At 37.9% G+C, this 20,684-nt stretch overlaps 1 protein-coding gene across 1 annotated transcript; it reads left to right on the plus strand.

The window, feature by feature from the left end:
- The first annotated feature begins 585 nt into the window (after window positions 1-585).
- Window positions 586-18,059, plus strand: ddx43 (DEAD (Asp-Glu-Ala-Asp) box polypeptide 43). The gene is made up of 16 exons (XM_017464803.3): window positions 586-984; window positions 1,152-1,207; window positions 6,765-6,891; window positions 8,126-8,266; window positions 8,548-8,629; window positions 9,791-9,947; window positions 11,147-11,265; window positions 11,478-11,588; window positions 13,587-13,728; window positions 14,765-14,865; window positions 15,119-15,206; window positions 15,989-16,116; window positions 16,868-16,977; window positions 17,460-17,598; window positions 17,694-17,781; window positions 17,907-18,059. Exons 1-16 carry the CDS (start codon window positions 669-671, stop codon window positions 18,051-18,053), a joined length of 2,052 nt encoding a protein of 683 aa, XP_017320292.1. The 5' UTR covers window positions 586-668; the 3' UTR covers window positions 18,054-18,059.
- Window positions 18,060-20,684: the final 2,625 nt, after the last annotated feature.

Here is a 20,684-nt window from a genome sequence, read left to right on the forward strand (position 1 = left end):
TAATTCTAATCAGATTACATTTCCGTGTTTTACATTAAAAAATAATTGGTATTTTGTTAAGGGGGAAAAAATCTGTTTTAAATTAAATTTGTTTTATGAACTGTAATTTGACTGAAATATTGGGGAAAAGAGCTAGTCTCTGTTATTCCACTATGGGACCAAATAGAGCAATACACTCAGGGCCATAAACTCAGCTAATGACAAAATGTGCTAATATGTCATTTTTCATCAGCAAGATACAATATTGATACCAAAACGATTTCGCTAGTTAGGAAAGAACATAAATATTATTTATGATTCATGACATAATCCCAATTAAATTAATTTCAGTTCCAGGACTACCAAATTATAATGGTATAATGTGGGAATAGTTCAGGCAGGTGAACATTTATGCAATTCATTGCTGAATAATGTCTATATATAAACCTTTCAGATAAATGGAAGCAAATTAACACATTTAGGATGAGTTGTGTTCTTGGTCTACACACAGCAACACTGTCTAAGTGTAATATGTTCCATTACCTAAAATGAGTGACACACTTGTTTAACCATAACATTTATAAATGGGGGGAAACGCCCCAGTGGAGTGGGCGTGGCCACGTGAGCGGATGTTGGAGGCCTCTCGCTAATTGTCGTGGTGTTGTTTCCAGTCGAAGTGAAGTTCAGTCATGTCGGATTGGGAGGATGAGTATGACGAGAATGGTGGTGCCATCGCGAAACCTTCGCGTGTTTATACAGCTCCGTGTACACAGTGGAAAGCTACCTCAAATATCAGTCAAGGAAATGTTTGTTTTGGTGTGAAACGTGGCGGGAAAGTGGACCGAGAAGGTCCCCAATGGCGGGACCGGAGAGAGCGTGAGAGAGAAGTGAACCTGTCCGTTCGCGGAAACTTCAACAACGGCAGAGAAACGCGCCGTGACAGAGCAGCTTCAACCCGACCTCTCAGCCTGACCGTGGAAAACTCTTTAGTCGGGAGAATTATAGGTAAGATAGCTTTATGGGCATGTAGTAGTAGTAGTAGTAATAATAATAATAATAATAATAATAATAATAATAATATTGTTATTGCGTAAAATGAAAGTAGTAAACTTAGCTAGTCGCCAGTTTGCGCTCGCGCATCACACGTCTGTGGTTTTGTCGCATGTGAACAGGTCGAGGTGGAGCGAAAATCCGTGAACTGGAGGAATCTAGTGGAGCGAGAATTAAGGCAAGTTCATCTCCTGAAAAACTGCGTTACAGTTCAGGGGTTCCCAAATTTTTCCAGGGCAAGGTCCCCCCAAATGGCATTAACATTTAACCGAGGCCCCCCTTTTGCAAGATGTCTTTAAAACACATTAAAAATACAGACTTCTGAATATATCCCCCCTTCTTTTGTAGTAATAATTACATCTTACACCTTTACATTAGGAATTGTATGTATATATATATATGTGTGTGTGTGTGTGTATGTGTGTGTGTGTGTGGTTGTCTGAGCGTGAGAAAGAGAAAACATACTAGTGGGAGGGCTGGGCACACCAAATTGTTGCGGCCCCAACTTTGAAAACCACTGTTATAGTTTATATAAGTAGGTTTGGTCTCAATATTGGTAGGGACACGCACCCACCCCTGGGGAAAAAAGGACTGTTTAATGTTGACAACCAACTGGTTTATTAGAACAGTGGTTTTCAAAGTGGGGGCCGTCAGGGGCCGCCCCGGGGGCCTCAACAATTTGGTATGAAAAATAAATAAATGTATGTTTTCTCTTTCTCACTCTCAGACACACACACACACACACACACACAATCAATTCCTAATGTAATGTAAAGATGTAATTATTAATTTTAAAAAAAAGGGGGGATATATTCAGAAGTCTGTATTTTTAATGTATTTTAAAGACCTCTTGCAAAAGGGGGGGGCTCAGTCAAATTTTAATGCCATTTGGGGGGCCTTGCCCTGGAAAAGTTTGGGAACCACTGTATTAGAATATAACATCTATATTTACATCAAGATCTGTATTTACATTTGAATACAAATTATACAAAGCAACAGATCAAAGACTAAAAGAAAGTAAACTATGAAATTACTTGTTAACGGAAAAGAGGGGAAAAAAACACAAAAAAATGTTCTGCATCCAACATCAACATTTTTCATGATAGTCCTTGGTGTCTATTTAAACAATCCAAACAGATGCCTTCGTTGGTCATTGACCGATACAAACTGTTGGCAAATATCTTTAAGGTCTACTTGGTCAAGGGCCTCTTGATGTACATGGCATACAGCTTGGTGGCAACTAAAGCTACCTATGGCATTCTTCCAATTATTGAAACCCTTTGTGCAGAAGGCAGGGTCATACTTTTTTTCCAAAGTGGTCTTTCTTATGGTTTATGCTTTGACACACTCAAAACAAAGAACCTTTTTCAGTTTTGGACTGTAGTCAAGCCATGAATACTGACTGTACCAGTTCGCCTGAAACCGCAAAATCTTGTTTGGAAGTTGCTGTACTTCGATGAATTTTGGATCAGGCTGGTATGGCTGGTATAACCCCATGTCCATGACACTGCTACACTGAATTGCTTCATGATCATCCTCACTCAACACTGACTGTCTCCTAAAGAGAAAACTAAACTTAACCTGGTCTGTATCAACATTTGCAAATTATTCTTTTGCATCTTGTGTTATAATAATTTGCAACTAAGTTAACATTAAAAAAGGTAGACTATGGTACTTGCAATACATGTAAATTGGTAATTTACAATTAATCCATAATAGCATATGAAGAGTTCATATCCACAATTTTTAATTCATTTTCATAAATCATTTTTTAAATTGTGCATTCCAGGTAATTCAAATCAAGCTGCAATTGGGTTGTTTAATTGATTACATTATTTTCACTTAGTTAAAACAACCCAACTGCAGTTTGATTGATATTACCTGGAATGTGCAATAAAAAAAACATTATTTTTAAATATTCATAAGAATGGAGGTATGTTTTTCCAAATGAATTCTTCATATAGGCCTATATTTAATCGCAGCATCATTTTAAGACCTCACCTGAAGCCCTGAAGGTCCAGCTGCTTCTCCCTCAACCTGCTGTATGGCATCTTTAGGCCTACTTGATTTCTGAGTTTCCTATGTGTAATTCAATTATTTATTGAGGAAGATACATAAACATATAGTTAAACTTTGGATCCCATTTATTTTTGAGGGAAATGTTAATATTGAGTGAATAGGATATTATGTTGTTTTGATGTAAGATTTTTTTTCTCAAAACAAACTCATGACCAATTTGTTGACTTTCAAAGGTTATGCTGTATATTTGCTGAACATCCTAAAGACTGACTTTAATGCTGATGCCTCCCTGCAATTCCAAAATATAATTCATAATTAGGATCTCACCTGAAACCCTGAAGACGCAGCTGTTTCATCCTGCTCTACTTCAGCCTGCTGCTACATTTCCTGGAAAGGGAGTAAAGTCATCTGAAAGACTAAATTTTTCACCCATGCTTGAGGTATGGACTGACAGCCTTGATAACTTGGTTACCCTTGTCAGCTGATCAGCCCTCGCCTCTGTGTCTGTTCTCTACACTGGCAGTTCTATGTTTGCACGTAAGGTGAGCCTTCAGATAGCCCCTCCCTTTCAGCTAATCAAATGCTAGCATGCCTAAATCCTGGAGCTTCTGGTAGAGTATGATATGGAATTTACATGACTTCACTCCTAAGATAATGCGAACGAGTTCACGCAACTATTGGTAGGGACAATTCTGCTCTCCAAAATATTGGTAGGGACATGTCCCTACCGTCCATATGCAAGCCTACGCCAGAGTTTGATGACTCGCTTGGTACCTGTTAAGTGGATGAGGACTTGGTAAGTTTCACACAAGTGAGCTACATTAGCTAATGCTACTAACTGGTGACCTGCTGTCCAAAAGGTTTTAGCTGACCTGGCTATTACCCCAATGTTAATGGATGAAACTAGTCTCAAAATGATTAACAAATGCCTTTCCATTTTTGTCTGCGAAATTCAGAATTAAAAAAGAACGTGCCGTGATTTGTACAAATAGAGACATATTTGTGACTACAAATGTTCTGTTTTGTATAAATGTATCATAATTTGTGCATGCAGCAAGTAAGATGTGCATTTGTGCATGTGTGACATTCATTTAAATCTTTTCCGAGTCGATTCTGTTCGGTTCATTTGGATTTTGAGAGACTTTCTTTCCATGGTTTGCCTTGCACAATCCACACTCGAGTGTTTCCCGATCACACACACTCACACTCTCTCTCACACACACACACACACACACACACACACACACACCTGTGCCTAAGAAAAGCAGCTACAGATAGATCACAGCTTTAGAGTTGGCAGCACCTACCTACTTGTGCTTGATTTGAGAGCAAGTGCTACTGGATGTTTTTGGCATCCTCCCAGAGAACCTCAGACACATCGATTAAAATGGATCATACTGATTTGGGTTGGAACAGAGGTTCTCAACCTTTTGTAACTAAAGCACCCCCAAACCTTCCCCATCAAGTGGCACGACCCCCATCCCCCCCCCCCCCCCCCCCTTTTTTTTTTTGTTTTTTGGGAGGAGACCAGGTATAATTATTATCTATTCTATATAAAAATCTGGCTTTATATATAATATTCATATGTGTGTGTGTGTGTATTATTTTTTATATATATATATATATATATATATATATATATATATATATATGACCTAATCTATAATCTGTTTTGATAGATATTTTTTGTTTTTGTGCTTTTTTTAAAAATTACTTTTTTTTTTTTTTATTTATAATTTTTTAAAATATCTTTTATGACTTCTATGAAACTATATAACGGACAGGTATGGAACATGAATTATCTTTTTGATTGATAAAGAAAGGGTGATCCTGAAAATTGATCTTGTTTCTGAACTCTATAACTACTTTGAACAAGAGAACTAGACTGTAATAATGTGTACTATTTAACATGTTGCATTACATTCGTCTTACATTTTAAAAACATTCGGAGACTCAGAGAGAGGTGTGAGTGCAGCGTGAAAGCAAGATCTCGCACTTGCAGGACAGTACTGGATACATTTAGAAAGTTGCTAAGGTTTGTCCAAAAAGGCGCTAGCTTTGAAAAGCAATAAAAATACACCGAGTAGCCAAATGATGCCCTGTCTGTCTGTGTGTTTTTTTTTCCCTCTTGAAAACAATTTACGGTCCCTTTTCTGATCTCTCCTGCCCCCCCATAACACCCCCCCCCCCCCCAATCCAGTTATGAACTACATAACTGGATGAAAAGTCTTCAAGCCTACTTATTTATCTAGTCAAAAGAAGAAGAACAAAACAATTACCAGTGTGGGCTTTGACTTATCAGAATTTGAATCATACTGATCTGGTACAAATGTATAAATTATTATACACAATAATTTACACAATACTTAGGAACAGTCTGAACTAGTCTAGCCCCTGATCTGTCTTAAAATGGGTCCCACTCCGTCCCTGTGATAGACCTTTTATTTAGGATTTGAGCCTCTTCCTGGACGTGACATGCGTCAAAGTTTAAGTTCATCATTATTCCCACTGAAAAGTATTTCATTATGGAAAAAATCTCAAGAAATTTTTAGTAATATGTTTTGTTATTTATATATCTGTGAATTAGCAGAATTGTTACTGATTGTATGGAACAGACGCATCATTTAATATTGATCGCAGGCCCCTGAATCGATCAAATCGAAATCGCATTGTGGCCCTCATTGAGGTTTTGGCAAATATCTAATTGCTGGCTAAAAGAATCGATATTAGATCGTATCATGTAACTTTCAATTTACACCCTGAATAGGAGGCAACGTTTTTTGTATTTTTTTTTCCCCCGGACATAGTGTATCTGCAGTCGTCAAAATCAATGTGGAAAAAGCAACTTCTTGATAATGTGGTGACTGAATGTAGTCTACTGTAGTCTACTATGAACTAACATCTGACATAGCCACGAGAGAAACTGGCAGTTTGTGAAATGCAGACTACTGTAATGTTGGTAGCAAAATCAGCTTGCTAGTAGTAGCAATAACAACTGCCCCCAATAATACAGAACCCCCTCATAATTGGAACTAGCAATTTCAACCCGATTTTAAAAGAAATTTCATTTAAAAAATAAATATCGGTAAGTATATCCATTCACACTTCAATTCAACCCCCCCAGTGTTAATATGTAGGAAGAAGCAGAGCCCAATTTGGGGCGGGAATTGAGTACAATAACCATGATATTAAAAACTAAATCTAAGTACAAACTAAATGTAATGATTTTCTAAAGATAAAAACAAAATCGAAACTATTTATGTACCTTTTAAAAGTAACAAACAAAACTGAAATTGAAAACCAAACTACAAAACGAAATAAAAAGCAATATTTTTTAGACTATAATAATCCTGCTTAAAGCATCTCACATACAAAAGCCCATTTATAGAACATCTCATACCCCAGCTGCTCAACCACACAGATAAAACTGTTTCTTAGTTTCGCCTTCGAAAACACATTCCTGTTCACAATATCTGCTCTGTGAGGAGGTTTTCATTAACACATGAACCTTGAGAAGTGATGCATGCTCTAGTGAGTCTGGAAACTTATGTACCATACCATGCTGTTAATACAAACAGTAAAAAGAGTTATGATGAAAAACCATAACTAGTCTTCAAAGTTGAAGGCGAATCTGTGAGTGTGACTGAACAGGTTCAGAAAGTAGTGTACATTTGGAGTCATTGGATATGACTGATGCCTGTTTATGGTTTGTGTAGATTAATCGTGGGGATTATGAGGGAGAGGTGCTGATCTTCGGTCGCAGTGATGTCCAGCAGAAAGCCAACGATCTGATCAAGGAGCTGATAGGAACGGGTACAGCCAATGGGCCTGGATTTCACTATGGTAAGAGAAAGGCAGGAGGAGCAATAGATTCAAACTCTTTTTATTGTAGTCTAACCAAGAGTTAAATAGCCCCTGTAAACCTTTTCATATATACCTTATTTCTGTTAGCCGAATTTCTGTATACCGAATTACATGAAACGTTATATCGTGATCAATTTTTTAGCTGTACCACCAAACCGTACTACAGCTTACTGCAGGACAGAAATTGCATGGCAGAGGTGCTAACATTGTACAAGTGCTCATATTGGGTCCAAATTTAAGTCGGCTAGTGACCTCAAACTGAACAAATGTTAACATTCTGGCAACACCAATTCCTGTGGAGCGGGCGGTGAGATACGAGTCTCACAGGACAAAGAAAGATCCCACCGATGAGCATCAACAGTGGATCACTCATGATGCTGTGTGGCATGTTTACTATGTTCATTCATTCTTTTGCTGTAAGGTTGTTAATTTCTTTCAGAAAGGTCTGGGCACTTTCTCTCAGTTACAGTATAGTTTCAGTTAGAATTCAACTCTCTACTTTTGCGTGGCACAGTGACTCCAGTCAGTGGTATGCAGTACACATCATGGTTAAAGAGCATCAATGCACTGATGACAGAAAAGCCAGATCAGCTCTAACTGATGGTGCTATTGCAGTTTCCACACACAGCAGCCTACACTAGACACACCTACACTTATCAGGTCACCATCTTGCTCATAATACATAATGTCTGATTACATCTTCAGGAATTAGATGTGACACCTGATGGCTATGTAGAACACAGTTTAATTTAGCCACAATGCATAAGTTGGTTGGCTTCCAATGTAAGCCATAATTATATTTCCTCTTTACTCCAGCCACAGAAAATGAAGTGATTCCTGCTTCATAGGCTGCTTTGTGCTTGAACAAACCGTGAGCAAAACTGCATCTGCATGCGGTCCCCCCCCCCCCACTACCCGCCCCCCAACATTACAAACTGTGGCAGTTTGTGTGGTAATGAAGAAGCATTTTTTTCTTGTTCATGGGAATACATTTAGTATCTTTGTTAAGCTTCAAACACTGACTTCTGCCTGGGTGGCATAGAAATTCTTTTATTAGTTTTATAAATTTGCTTTTCGGTATGATGCACATGGATCTTTTCAGAATCAATAGCAATTATTGTGTGGCTTGCTTCATTTTCAGTTTTTCTGGCCCCTGTCGCCAAAATTGGGTCCAGCAGTTTGATGATAACAGACTTCTGGTGTTTTTCTGCAGGAAGTAAGAGTTCAGGCTCGGGGAGTGACACTTACTGGTCAGCATCTGCACAGCAGTCTTCAGCTGCTTCCCCTTCTGTGCCTATAGATTGGAGCGCCATACGAGAGAACAGGGAGAAATATGAGACTTTGAAATGGCAAGGTGAGCGAGTCAGCACAGAGTTGTATTAGAATTCCTACCAGTTCAGCTACATTTTTTTTTCTTTTTTTTTTTTGTCCAAAAAACTCTGATAAACCATATTGTGATATTTCTCGTGTGTGCATCTAAGGAAAAAATATTCCAGGAAAAAAAAGTGGCCTTTATACTTGAATTCATGCACATCATTTCAGTAATCCTTTCAGTTGCATTGTTTATATATTAAGATGTAATAGCCTTTTGTTTGCTGATGTATGTGCTATCTAATAAGAATGCTGTTCCTTCAGATCTGCCACCTCTGAAGAAGAATTTCTACTTTGAGGCAGACTCTGTGGCCAAACGCAGTGTGGAGGAGATCAGAGACTGGAGGTGTGTATGCATGCTGCAGTGACTCAGATACTTCAGCAGAGGGATGTATTGAGCTGTGTTTGTAATAGAATAACTATAGCAAAGAGCCTAACAATCTCAAGATCAAGTGCATGTGCCAATTTCGTACCTCGTTTGGGTGCTGATGTATTCACTGATTCAGTGCAGGACAGCAGAAGGAATACAGTAAAATGGGTTTAAGTAGTGTCATTCTTTTTAAAAGTTTATTTTAGTTAGTCAAAACCCCAGGCATATTTTGAAAGCTGTAATGCTTTTCTCTATTGCATTGTATATTGCTTGTCATGGTGGTTGCACAAAGAAATAGCAGAAGAAGAAAAAAAATCACAGTTATGGTTACCCTAATCAGAAACTAGATTTTTTGAACATGCCCATTTGGAAGCAGTCTTTTCCTCTGGTAAACTGGTGGAAGGTTTCATATGCTCTTTTGTAATTTGTGTATTGGAGAATTTGTACACATAATGTCTTGTATTGCTAAATGAAACACTTGCTGTTGTGTTTTCATACTAACACGGGTTTTACACCGGGATTCTCAGCTCAGTGTTGTATCATTTAAAGAATGCAGTATGATCGTTCAGATGAATTTCCTAAAAGGTAGTAAAATAGAAACATACTTAAAGCGTCATCAAACACTAAGCTACATTTTATTCATAATTATTCATGAGACTGCGTGTTCTTATCCTATGAGAAGACGCTGTCTCTTAATCCTTCATCACGGCCCGTGGTGCTTTACCTAGCGCGAGGGAGTTAGAGGGACACAACTTTTTCAGAGCCAACAGAAGTGGACACTGGAGTGTACACTATATTTATACTGTAGATTTTCCTGAACAACCGGTAGAGGGCTCTCTTTAACTGTAATACATCAGAGAAAACACTCATGGGTGCATATGCACAGAGCATCATGAGTCACGAGGTCTTGCGCGGGAAATGATGAGTCAATCATGAAAGAGTTTTAGCTGCTGTTGTGGTTTGACATATATCCCTTCTACATATAAGAAATACAGTTAATGATTTGCTGCGCCCTGATATTTCTTAGTTTAAAAAGGATAAAAATGAATGTTTGTGACCTGTCGTGGTTAATAGTCTAAATCAAATGGATATTATGTTTCTATATTATGTCAATTTTAACTAATGTCTCTCTAACAGAAAGGAGAACAACAGTATCTTTGTGGATGATCTGAAAGAAGAAGGGAAACGAGCAATCCCTAATCCTGTGTACACTTTCGAGGAGGCTTTTGTTTGCTATCCTGGAATAATGGAGAACATAGTCAGAGTGGGGTTTCAAAAGCCGACTCCCATACAGGTACTGTGTGATTAAACATTAAACACTTCCTTGGGTAATTTCTGAAAGAGCAGGGTGCTCGGTTGAGAAACAGTGGAAAACAACATGGCTCTACTGTATTGGAAATCTGGTTTGGTTTTACAAACCATCCAGCTCACATACAACGGATGAGACGGGGCTTTTGCATATTAACCACATGTGGTGTTTGGCTCTGACCTAAAATTCTGTGGACATGTTTTGGTGTTCTATTAAGGGATTTGCAATGGCTGACAAACAATGATGAATACAAATCCATCCATCCATCTTCTATACAGCTTTATCCTTTTCAGGGTCACGGGGAAACCTGGAACCTACCCAGGGAGCATCTGGCACAAGGCAGGGTACACCCTGGACAGGATGCCAATCGCTGAATACAAATATTAAGGCTAATTTACTTCTGCCTGCTGAACAAATTCACTCTTATTGCTTTGTGTTTTGAAATCTTTTTCGGGGCAGGGGGACACAGCAGTATGGTTGTATATCAGGTATGGAAGCAGTATGCGGGGAACAAAACAAATGCTAGTACCAAGTACTTCTAATTTTATGAGCATTAAAATCAGCTTATCTGCAGCTCTAGGATGTTGAAACGGAAAAGTGTTTGCTCCATCATCACAAGAATTTAGTCTCAATTATGCCACAGCAATCACTGTCCAGGAGAGCAAAATTTCCCATGCTCTCTTAGTGGGAGGGTTAGTGTTTCTCTCTCTCTCTCTCTCTCTCTCTCTCTCTCTCTCCCTTGTAAATCAGAGCAACACTAAGCAATTTGCGAGATCTGTGAGGTCATGCTTGTAGAATGGGACAGAGCCTTCCTCCATGTGTGCTTAACTGCCTTGTGATGCAGCATGAGCAGCAGTTCGATATGTACCTTTATTGATCCCCGTAGGGGAAATTCAAAACAAGTGCTAGTAGTGCATTTCTGGCTTTGCATCTCTTAAAGGAAACATGTGACGGAAATGACCGGAAGTGACCGCAAACCAACTTGACTGAAATGTTTTGCTTGAACAATTATTTTTAGAAGGGTTTTATATTATATCCCTCAGCTCAGGAAACATACTATTTCTAAACAAACAGATTTTATGTGATGGATAAAAGAATATAGGAAAAACTTGTCTATGATGATTTTTGTGACTCTGGAAGCATTTGACTTGTTAAGTGTTTTTGATCTTTACTGGTTGCTACAGTCTCAGGCTTGGCCTATAGTTCTGAGTGGCCTGGATTTGATTGGTATTGCTCAGACTGGCACTGGGAAGACCCTCTCCTATCTTCTTCCTGGATTCATTCACATGGATCAGCAGCCTGTGTAAGGACACACTTCAGTGTACTTTCAGACTTCTGTTTATCAATGACAGATTTGTTATACTTCTGCACATCAAATGCCTTCATAATCCAAGTGGAGGTGACTCTTCTTTTTTTTTTCTTCCTTTTTTAAATGAGCTTTCTTCATGATTTTTGTGTAGCATGTGCACATTAGTACTGGGTCATTTGAACACATTTGCCTTGTTGCTCTTTCAGGCCCAGAGACAAGCGAGATGGTCCTGGAATGCTGGTTTTGACTCCCACTCGTGAATTGGCGCTCCAGATAGAAGCAGAATGCAGCAAGTACAGTTACAAAGGCTTTAAAAGGTATACAGTGTTGCTTTTAGGGATGCACAGATATTTTTGTGCAGAAATAGTATACAACTTTAAAATTGTATTCATTACCTCAGATGACCACTATTTTTTGTCGTCAAGGATGAAATAGTTAATAATGCATGTTACTTTTTAACCCTCTTACCCCTTAGTTCCCACGGTATTATGTCCCGCAACCCTATATTCCCCATAGAAACAGCACGCCAACCCTGAGTTCCCAGGCCAAAATTGGCCCCAAAATCATTTTTAGGCCTTGAAACAACTTATAATAATGTATTTGTGTAATTTTACTTTGAAAATGAAGCAGTTCAGTGTTTTTACTCCACTTACAGCACAATTCTTAACTAGAGAAATGACGGAAAATGCTCGCTAAAATCCTTATACTCATTTAGAAGTACCATACGAGCATCAGCGTGGTCAATGCCTTTGAATAAATTCAAGTAAATAATAAATAAATAAATAAATGCATTTTGGCGCCAAAAGTCAAGTCTCTGGTGATTAATCAGACCAGCAGGTAGTGTTTTCACGAATGCACAGAAATGGTCCCGTTATGACTCCAGACCCCTGCAGTGTCAGTCGCACTGGTTGGTGCTGAAGATGAAGACGGATCAGCGTCTGAATCAGGAGAGGTTGCGTCTCTAGCGGTTTCGGTTTCGGTTTCAACATCGCCTGAACTCTCACTGCTGTCACTATCTAGAATCCTCGCTCTCGCCTGTGTAACTGTGCATGTTTTCTTTTTTTCCCACTGTTTTAGATGTACCTGTGTTCACTGTAGGTGTAACTTTAGCTGGAACACGATTAGCTTTTCGCTTTGGCATTTTTAGTTCACTTCTACTGGTACACCAATATTCACGCTTGGATCTTCATCGTAATGCCGGCGTAAAAACGTAATCACGTCGTGACGTCATGACGTCATCAACCTTCCGGGTTAAAAAAAAAATAAATAAGTAAGGAATCATAGCAGAGTAATGCCGGTACACCGGCCTTACGAGGATAACGTTTACACTGTAAAACCGCTATATCGGCCTTACGGGTATTTGGCATAGACGACCAAGCCGGTCTGTCCTTACGGGAATAGATCAAAGACGGGCAAGCCGGTTTTGGTCTATCGTCCTTACGGGAATAGATCAAAGACGGGCAAGCCGGTTTTTCGGCCATACGGGGTAGAAGTTTTAAGCCTATTTATTTTGACATTTATTTTGTTGCATACCCTGTTCTGGGGGTGGACTAAAAAAAAACTCCTATTCCTTATTGACTTTCACGGAACAAACGTTTTCATTTGGTATGTATGTTTAAACTTCATGGTGGTGTGAAACATAACAATCTGCAACTACAGCGTGTTCTTCCAAATCCCACTGCCTGCTGCACTATGCTCGTTGTCCAAGGTGTGATGTGGCTTTCGGTAATAAGGATTTTACTAGGCGGATTATTTAGCATACAGGCAGGCATGTGAAACCAATAACAAAACCAAGCAAAATTATATCAAGCATAAAGCTCTCATAAAACTGCTTACTGCATGATGTCACCTTGCAGATAAACATATAGAGAGAAAATACAAACATTAGCCACACTCAAATAATATTTGCTTTATCTGTGATCCAGTACAGAGCACCACATCTCTTAGATGAATTGTTGGCCAATGGCTTACTGACTTTTCGTCGAGGGCACAATGTGCAAGATTGGAAACTTTTCTTGAAAAGGAAAATCATCATATGTGCATTTGTTTCTTCTAGTATATATTAATGTACATAACTAACCAATTAATGTGTCATGTGTTATACTATATTAGCTACCACTTTTTAATCTACTCACTTTCCAGACAACCAAAATATGCGACTGGGAGGCACAATGGGCTAATTAATAAATGTGATCTGTCTACCCATGTACAAAACGCGATCACATGCTCTCATTGTGAGGCACTTTAGTAGGTCATAGAGTATAGGTCTCTGCATGTCGCACAGGTGTGAAAAGTTAACATCTCTCTGCCCCTAGTATCTGTGTTTATGGAGGAGGTGACAGACGGGCCCAAATAAAGATGGTTACCAGCGGTGTTGATATAGTGATCGCCACACCAGGACGACTGAATGATTTGCAAATGAATGAGCTAATAAACCTGCGTTCCATCACCTACTTGGTTTGTACATGTCATAAACACACACTTACTGGAAAGGGAGGAGCCGCGATTCACTCATTATGCAGCGCTGGAATTAGATCAGTTTTTCATAGAAAGCAGAAGTTTATAAAACATCTTAGAAATGCTTTTAAGTACAGACTGAAGCATTAACTTGCTTGTAAAAGTTGTGTTTTTTGAGTAGGAGCTTTTTTTTTTTTTATAAAGAAGCTAAAAGTGACTTTCAGCAAAGTCTGAGACTCTTAAGTTCTGACTGAGCTGGATTTAAGTACTGTGAACTAAGGACTACAATGCAGTCAACCCAAAATGGCCACCATCAACCTCTGAATAGGCCTATAGTGAGTCTGCAAAAGTAAAGTCACAGCAGCATTGCACCATTCATTCGTTCTTTAATTAAGACGTTTAAACAATTATCTTAATATTTAAATGTGTATATATAGTTTTATTTGTTTTACATTGTGTGCAAAAATATTATAAATAAGTATGTGCATATATTTTTCACAATTTTAATAGGTTTTCACACATGAAAAATGTGATTCTATTAAGTAATTAAGCTGAAGAATCACGTTATATGATATGATGAATGCACAGCTGTATTTAAAGGAAAGACCAAAGTTGCTTATCTTATTTATTTTTATATATATATATATATAATATATATAATTATATATATACATATACATTCAAAACGAATATCTTGACGATCATTCCTGTATCGTTTCATCAGCTCCCTGTCGTCATATAATTCCAACACATTCTTTCTTTGTTGGAAAGTACGTGGTCTCTGCCTCTCTGCTGACATCTTATTACTCCTGACTAGGTTAGGATATCTCTCCAGCACTCTTAAATAATTTAGGAACCTTTATAAGTCACAGTTATTCTTAAGTCTAGGAATAAGACTAAAATTATGAAAAGCTTAGAATTTTGACACACTTAAGACTAAAATTTTACTCTGAGAGGCTTTATACATACAGCCCCAGGTCTCTGCTCAAAGCCTCTGCCGTGGTATGTTTGTTTTTGTGTATTTGTTTGATGACAGGTATTGGATGAGGCAGATCGAATGTTGGACATGGGCTTTGAGCCTCAAATCATGAAAATCATCCTGGACATTCGACCTGACCGACAAACAGTTATGACCAGGTCAGAGGCTAGTCATCTGTCTGTAGTGTTAGTATGACATCTATATTTTTGTCTTTAAAAGCAAGTATACCTTTTGTGGGGCAAATCAGTTGCCATTGCTTATTCTTTATAACCAAAAATATTTCATTCAGTTTCAAATTATATTAGTCCTAATTCACTTTAGTTTTAAAATTTTGCTGTGGTCTCATCTATAAACAACCATTTATGTAACTGCATTAAACATCAATTATTTAATTTTGTTGCATAAATCTAGTGCCACGTGGCCAACAGGGGTGAGACGTTTGGCCAAGTCCTACCTGAAAGACCCCATGATGGTGTATGTGGGTACCCTAGACCTAGCAGTAAGTGAGCGTTTATTCTGTCTTCACCTGGCTGTTGCAGTTATTTTCTAGAAAATTCTTCCGATTTATTTGATGTCTTATTTCCATTAGTGAAATGTGATTGACTCAGAAATGCAGCATTTGCAGTGTTTACCTACCTACTATTTTAACACAGCCAGTTAAGTTACCAGCCTGGTACTGAAGCTCCTGCCACTTAGTCTCTTCTCACTTAGTGAGAAGTCACTTAGTCCCCCCCCCCCAAATCCGGTCCAAAATTGACATCAACTGGACCTGTTCAGCATTTTTATACATGCCACAGAGCCTGGATGGAGGTCAAATGTGAAATTGTATCATGCTGACAGTTGTCTGGAAGCATCTGCTCTTATGTTTCTCCACTCATTTGTTGGGCTTTTTTATTCCTAATTTGTCACCCGTCTGTAGGTTCCACTCAGTGGTTTAGTAGGGGTTATCCATGACATTTAAAGTGAATTGCACTGTACAGGAGGATGATAATCTGGCTGCTGTAATTTGTACCCTGAAGAATTTTTAGATGTTGGAAGATTAAAGGAATTGGCAAACCTTAACAAAAAGAGCTTAGTTATAGTTCCATGTAATTTGGGGCTATACAAACAGGGTTTTCGTAGTTAAAAAAAAAAAAAATGTTGGTCAGTTATATTGATGGTGATTTATACATGAGGGTGTCGTCATCAGAGGCTCAACGTCATTTCAGAATATTTACTGGTAAGTCTGAAAGATCCCCAGTGAATTCCCCAAAATTTCAAATCTATTGTGTTCTCTTTTAGGCTGTGGACACAGTGCAGCAGACAGTTTTGGTTGTGCAAGAGGAAGAGAAGAAGGCATATATCTTTGACTTTATCCACAATATGGAGCCTGAGGATAAAGTGTTAATATTTGTTGGGAAAAAAATTGTGTAAGTTTCCAGTTAGAACAAGGTGTAACGGTTTACCTATTCAAACTTTCCCAGATTTGGTATTGCCCTCAAGTGATATTCAGTGCTTTTGTTTTAAAGGAAGTGAAAGAACACACAGGTGTTATTGCAGTATACTCAGCATTTCTGAGCATTTAGGGCAGCACGCAGCACTAAGTTTCGTTTTTAAGTAAATCACCCCCCACCCCCCTTCCCCTGAATCTCCTCCTCAAATGCTGTTTGCATTTACTACCAATGTGTTTGAATGAATATTGTGGAAAGTGAAACTCATGGTTCTTCTTTGTGCATTGAAGAAAGTCCATAGAGGAATTAACGTTAGTCTCACATTCACTTACCACAAACCAAAGCATTTCTACTTCATCGTTGAACATAAATCTGGTAAAATATAATATAAACTTTTTTTTGATGATATTAACATTAACTGGATGTGATGCGTACTACTCCACAAATATATTTTTCTGTGCTCTATTCCTTGATTTTTGTCAACCCTCATTTAGTTCTTTCAACGTTGTAGAGCAGCATGACAAAAATAATAATTCGACTCGACGCCGAAACTCCTGTTTCACTGCTGCAGCGTCCGTTGTAAAAGCACTCGTTCATTACCATGCACCCTGAAAAAAATACGCACTGCTTCTGCTCTGCAAAGAGACATCTTTACAAGCAGCACGAATTCGATGTGTTTTCCCTGCCCTGTTGGTTCTGACTGTCTCCCTCGTGTTAATGTCGTATTCAGTGCAGACGACCTGTCCAGTGATCTGTGTCTGCGGGGGATAGCAGTTCAGTCCCTGCATGGAGACAGAGAGCAGTGTGACCGTGAAGAAGCCTTACAAGACTTTAAGGATGGTATGCTAAAACTAGCATATGGCTTAAGATGTGCTAACCTTAACCTAACAGAGCTGTGAACAGACAACAGAGGAGTGGTAAATGGAGAAATAATAGATGCATGCAATGTTGGTCCTGTTAATAGTATACTTTAATCTTGCCACTCAATAACAACCTTGTATATAACAGGCCGCTGTAATCAAAATTATTCAATCCCCATTTGATTATGTAGAAACTACTTGAAACATTTGTTGTGTTGAACTATTTCAGTTGTTTTTGTTTGACTTGTTCATTGCAAAAAGCTGAAAGTCTGTAAATTTTGACAATAAACCTGATTTGCAATGGGGGTTGAATCATTTTGATTGCTACATATTTATATTTAGAGTGATCAGTAAATGTACCAAATTTCTACCTTCATGTAGTTGCCTCTTTACATAATTTATAGCTAATCCACATGTAGCTCATTTTTAAAAACATTTATGTTTACCTATGTCTGTATGCAGGACGTGTGCGTATTCTGGTGGCCACTGATCTGGCGTCTAGGGGACTAGATGTCCATGATATCTCACATGTCTACAACTTTGACTTCCCACGGAACATTGAGGAGTATGTGCACAGAGTTGGGCGAACTGGTCGTGCAGGGTAACAGCATTCCTCTGCCTGTGTACGAGAGTGACTCAAACTGGTGTATTGCATGTGTAATATATATTGGCGGCTATTTTCAATTGATTTGTTAGGCGGTTTGGGGTTTCTGTAACCCTGGTCACGAGAGCAGATTGGAAGATGGCATGTGAACTTATACACATTTTGGAAAGAGCTGGACAGGTAGGCTTACACACACAGTTTTGACCCAAATGTTGGTGCTAGTCTGCTTTCATAAGGGAAACTTCAACCCGTGTAGTAGAAATTCACACTAAAATGCCTAGCTCTTTGGTTGCACTGTGTTGAAGGATGTACCAGAGGAGCTGGTACTGATGGCAGAGCGCTATGACAAATACCAGAAGGAGAAAGAGATGTTTCCTGATAAACTAAGAGGAGGACGGGCTCAAAGAGGAGCGAGAGATGGGTTCAGAGGAGGCTCGAATAGACGCTTCTGAAGGAAGGTAAAGTGGGATCATTTCTGGTTATTAGCTTATTTCTGTAAGACACTCAAATTAAAGAAAACATTTTACCAGCATGCATTTTACCACCTCTTGGTATGAAATACAGTGAAAACACATTTTACTTGTGAAACTAGTCATGGATTTGTTTTTGGAACTGTCAAAGTTTTTTTTATATTGGATGCGATATCAAGTACGTGGGGAATGGGGTAATAATTTCTGTGCTTTCTTGCTCTGATTTTGCAAATATAACATGTAAACACAGTGAGCAGGAAATTAGTATTGACACTTTTGTCATTTAACCCTTAAGTACTGTTTATATTCTGACACTTCGCAGTATGCACCGTGTCATTTTTGACCCAGCCCATCTCCTGCCTCAAGATTAGTCTCTATGCCATATTTTGACTTTTTTTTTTTTAAATTATTTTTATCCAGAAACACCTTATGGGTGTATGAAAATGTTCCTAAAAGGTCAGTGGAAATATATTTTTTGTTTTATGTCACTTGTGTATTGTCTTTTTATTGTTTTTGTCAAAAAAAACATCCACAATTTAAAAATAACATGGGTCTCCATACCAGATAACGGATGCTTTTAATGAGTTTTATTAATTGATAAACATGCCATAAACATTTCTGAACTTGAATTTAAAAAAAAAATGCCTCACAAACATACATAACTCGAAGTATTTACGTGAAATTTACTCAGGATTTGTGGTATATACAACTAAATTAAGTCAAAGCGAAGCACTGTAAATTTGAGTTGTTCAAACTAAATTCTATAAACTTCTACAAACATGGAAAGAGCCATGCGAACTGTTTACTTATTTATTATTTTGCTTTAAAACTTATTAAAAATATGAAGCCACTTACTACTCAAATCAGTTTTTGCACTTCAAAATGCCACATCTGGGTTTATTCTCAATCTGAACAATTGAGCAGAAATCAGACTTGCATATGCAATGCAATCCTGATATAACTTAAACTTCCTGCATCTTTAAATGTAATAAGCCATAAAATATATTGCAGAAGAAATAACAGAAGCACTGAGCATGGTTGTTCAAAATCCTTAATGCATGAATTAGATAACAGGCTTACCCAGGTTCTGTAATTTAAATTGTAAGGTTTCTTGCAGCTTTTTAATCTTTTGAAATGAGAGGTAATTAATTGAATAAATCCCTCAAATCTTACATGCATTTTCCATGGATAACGAATTGAAGATCCACATTTGAAACAAATCTAAGTCTGTTTTAGCTAAATAGCTAGTTAGCTAGCAAGCAAGATGGGCCTGCAAATGATACTGAGGCATCACACATCATCGAAGGAAACATGATAACATCCCCAAACATACAGCCAGAATAACTTAAGAAACCCTTACATGGCCAAACCATTTCCTGCCTTGAAGGTTTTGAAATTGCGATTCCATCAGAAGAACCAACATAACTGTGGGGAGTTGAAAACAATTTGCCAAGAGGAATGGGGGGAAACGACCAGACTGCTGCAAAAACATTATTAATTCTTACCATATCATGTCTCAGCTGTAATTGCCAACAACAAACTTATTTGTTGTTGGCAATTACAGCTTTGAGACATGCCACTAATTGCAAATGGTGTCTGGGGAGTTCCCGAGCAAGAGGGAGGGAATTTGAGCTTTTTGACAAATATTCTATTGGAAAAATACAGTCAAACAAATGTCGTCATAAAACGAAATGAAATCGATTAGCAGTGCAGGTTTATCTAATTATTGACTAGTTCCTAGTGCTCCAACTGTTAATTTCAAAGATATTTCTAAGCCCCCTGCTCCACCCAAAACAAACACACCCACACAGATCTATTTTTATTGAGAGCATGAGCACAGCACGCCTGAGCTCTCGGAACAGTATCGCCGAGCGCACAAAGGAATTCCTGAGTGGTGAGCTAAGCGGCATCCTGAGCAGTTAAAAGATGTTTTAAAATATGCCATATTCACTGTGCTAGATAATTACCTTACTGGAATTGTTCAGCAAACCACATATTTTAGTTTTCAAGACCTCTTGAAGCATTACAAAAACAAATTATACATAAATTCATTGAAGGCTATTAATAATCACTGTCTAATATTTATAAAGTTTCATTTAGTTATTTACTTTATAAATCGATTATAGTCCCTAAAAAGGTTGCGTTGTACTGTAATTAACCTATTTTTGTGTCCATACACTACACCTTTATACTGTGTTAATGCTTTTAAAACAGAAAAATAAGTATGTGGGGATAGTTTTACAATATTCATTAAATATAGACCAGTCTACAGCTAATTCTCATAAAGAGGCAGCAGTTCAGTTGACAATTTTATCCAGATTTAACATTTTATCTTTTGCTTTTAGAAAGAAGAGACCTGTCAAGTTCATCTGTCACCAGCCTCAAGTTTTTGTTCCAAATTGTTCACAAGGAATTTGTGGAACCTGTTGAATTAATTTAAACGGAACATTGTTTTCAGTTTGTTGTTTATATTTCCACATGTGGAAACTGGCATATATAAATTTTATTTTTTCTGGTTTAAATGACATTCAAATAAAAATTTCTGAAGAACTTGATCTTTGTAGGTTTTTTTTTGTTGTTGTTTTTTTTGTTTTGTTTTTTTGGCAAATAAAC

This window comes from Ictalurus punctatus, chromosome 3 (assembly GCF_001660625.3).
Source record: "Ictalurus punctatus breed USDA103 chromosome 3, Coco_2.0, whole genome shotgun sequence".
Classification (NCBI taxonomy): domain Eukaryota; kingdom Metazoa; phylum Chordata; class Actinopteri; order Siluriformes; family Ictaluridae; genus Ictalurus; species Ictalurus punctatus.

What these genes read in the sequence shown, in the direction of transcription:
- ddx43 (XM_017464803.3), top strand. Translation starts at nt 669, where the DNA reads ATGTCGGATTGGGAGGATGAGTATGACGAGAATGGTGGTGCCATCGCG. An exon ending in CTAGTGGAGCGAGAATTAAG is followed by an intron (nt 1,208 to 6,764) that starts GCAAGTTCATCT and finishes TGGTTTGTGTAG; the next exon opens with ATTAATCGTGGGGATTATGA. An exon ending in CGACAAACAGTTATGACCAG is followed by an intron (nt 14,866 to 15,118) that starts GTCAGAGGCTAG and finishes GCATAAATCTAG; the next exon opens with TGCCACGTGGCCAACAGGGG.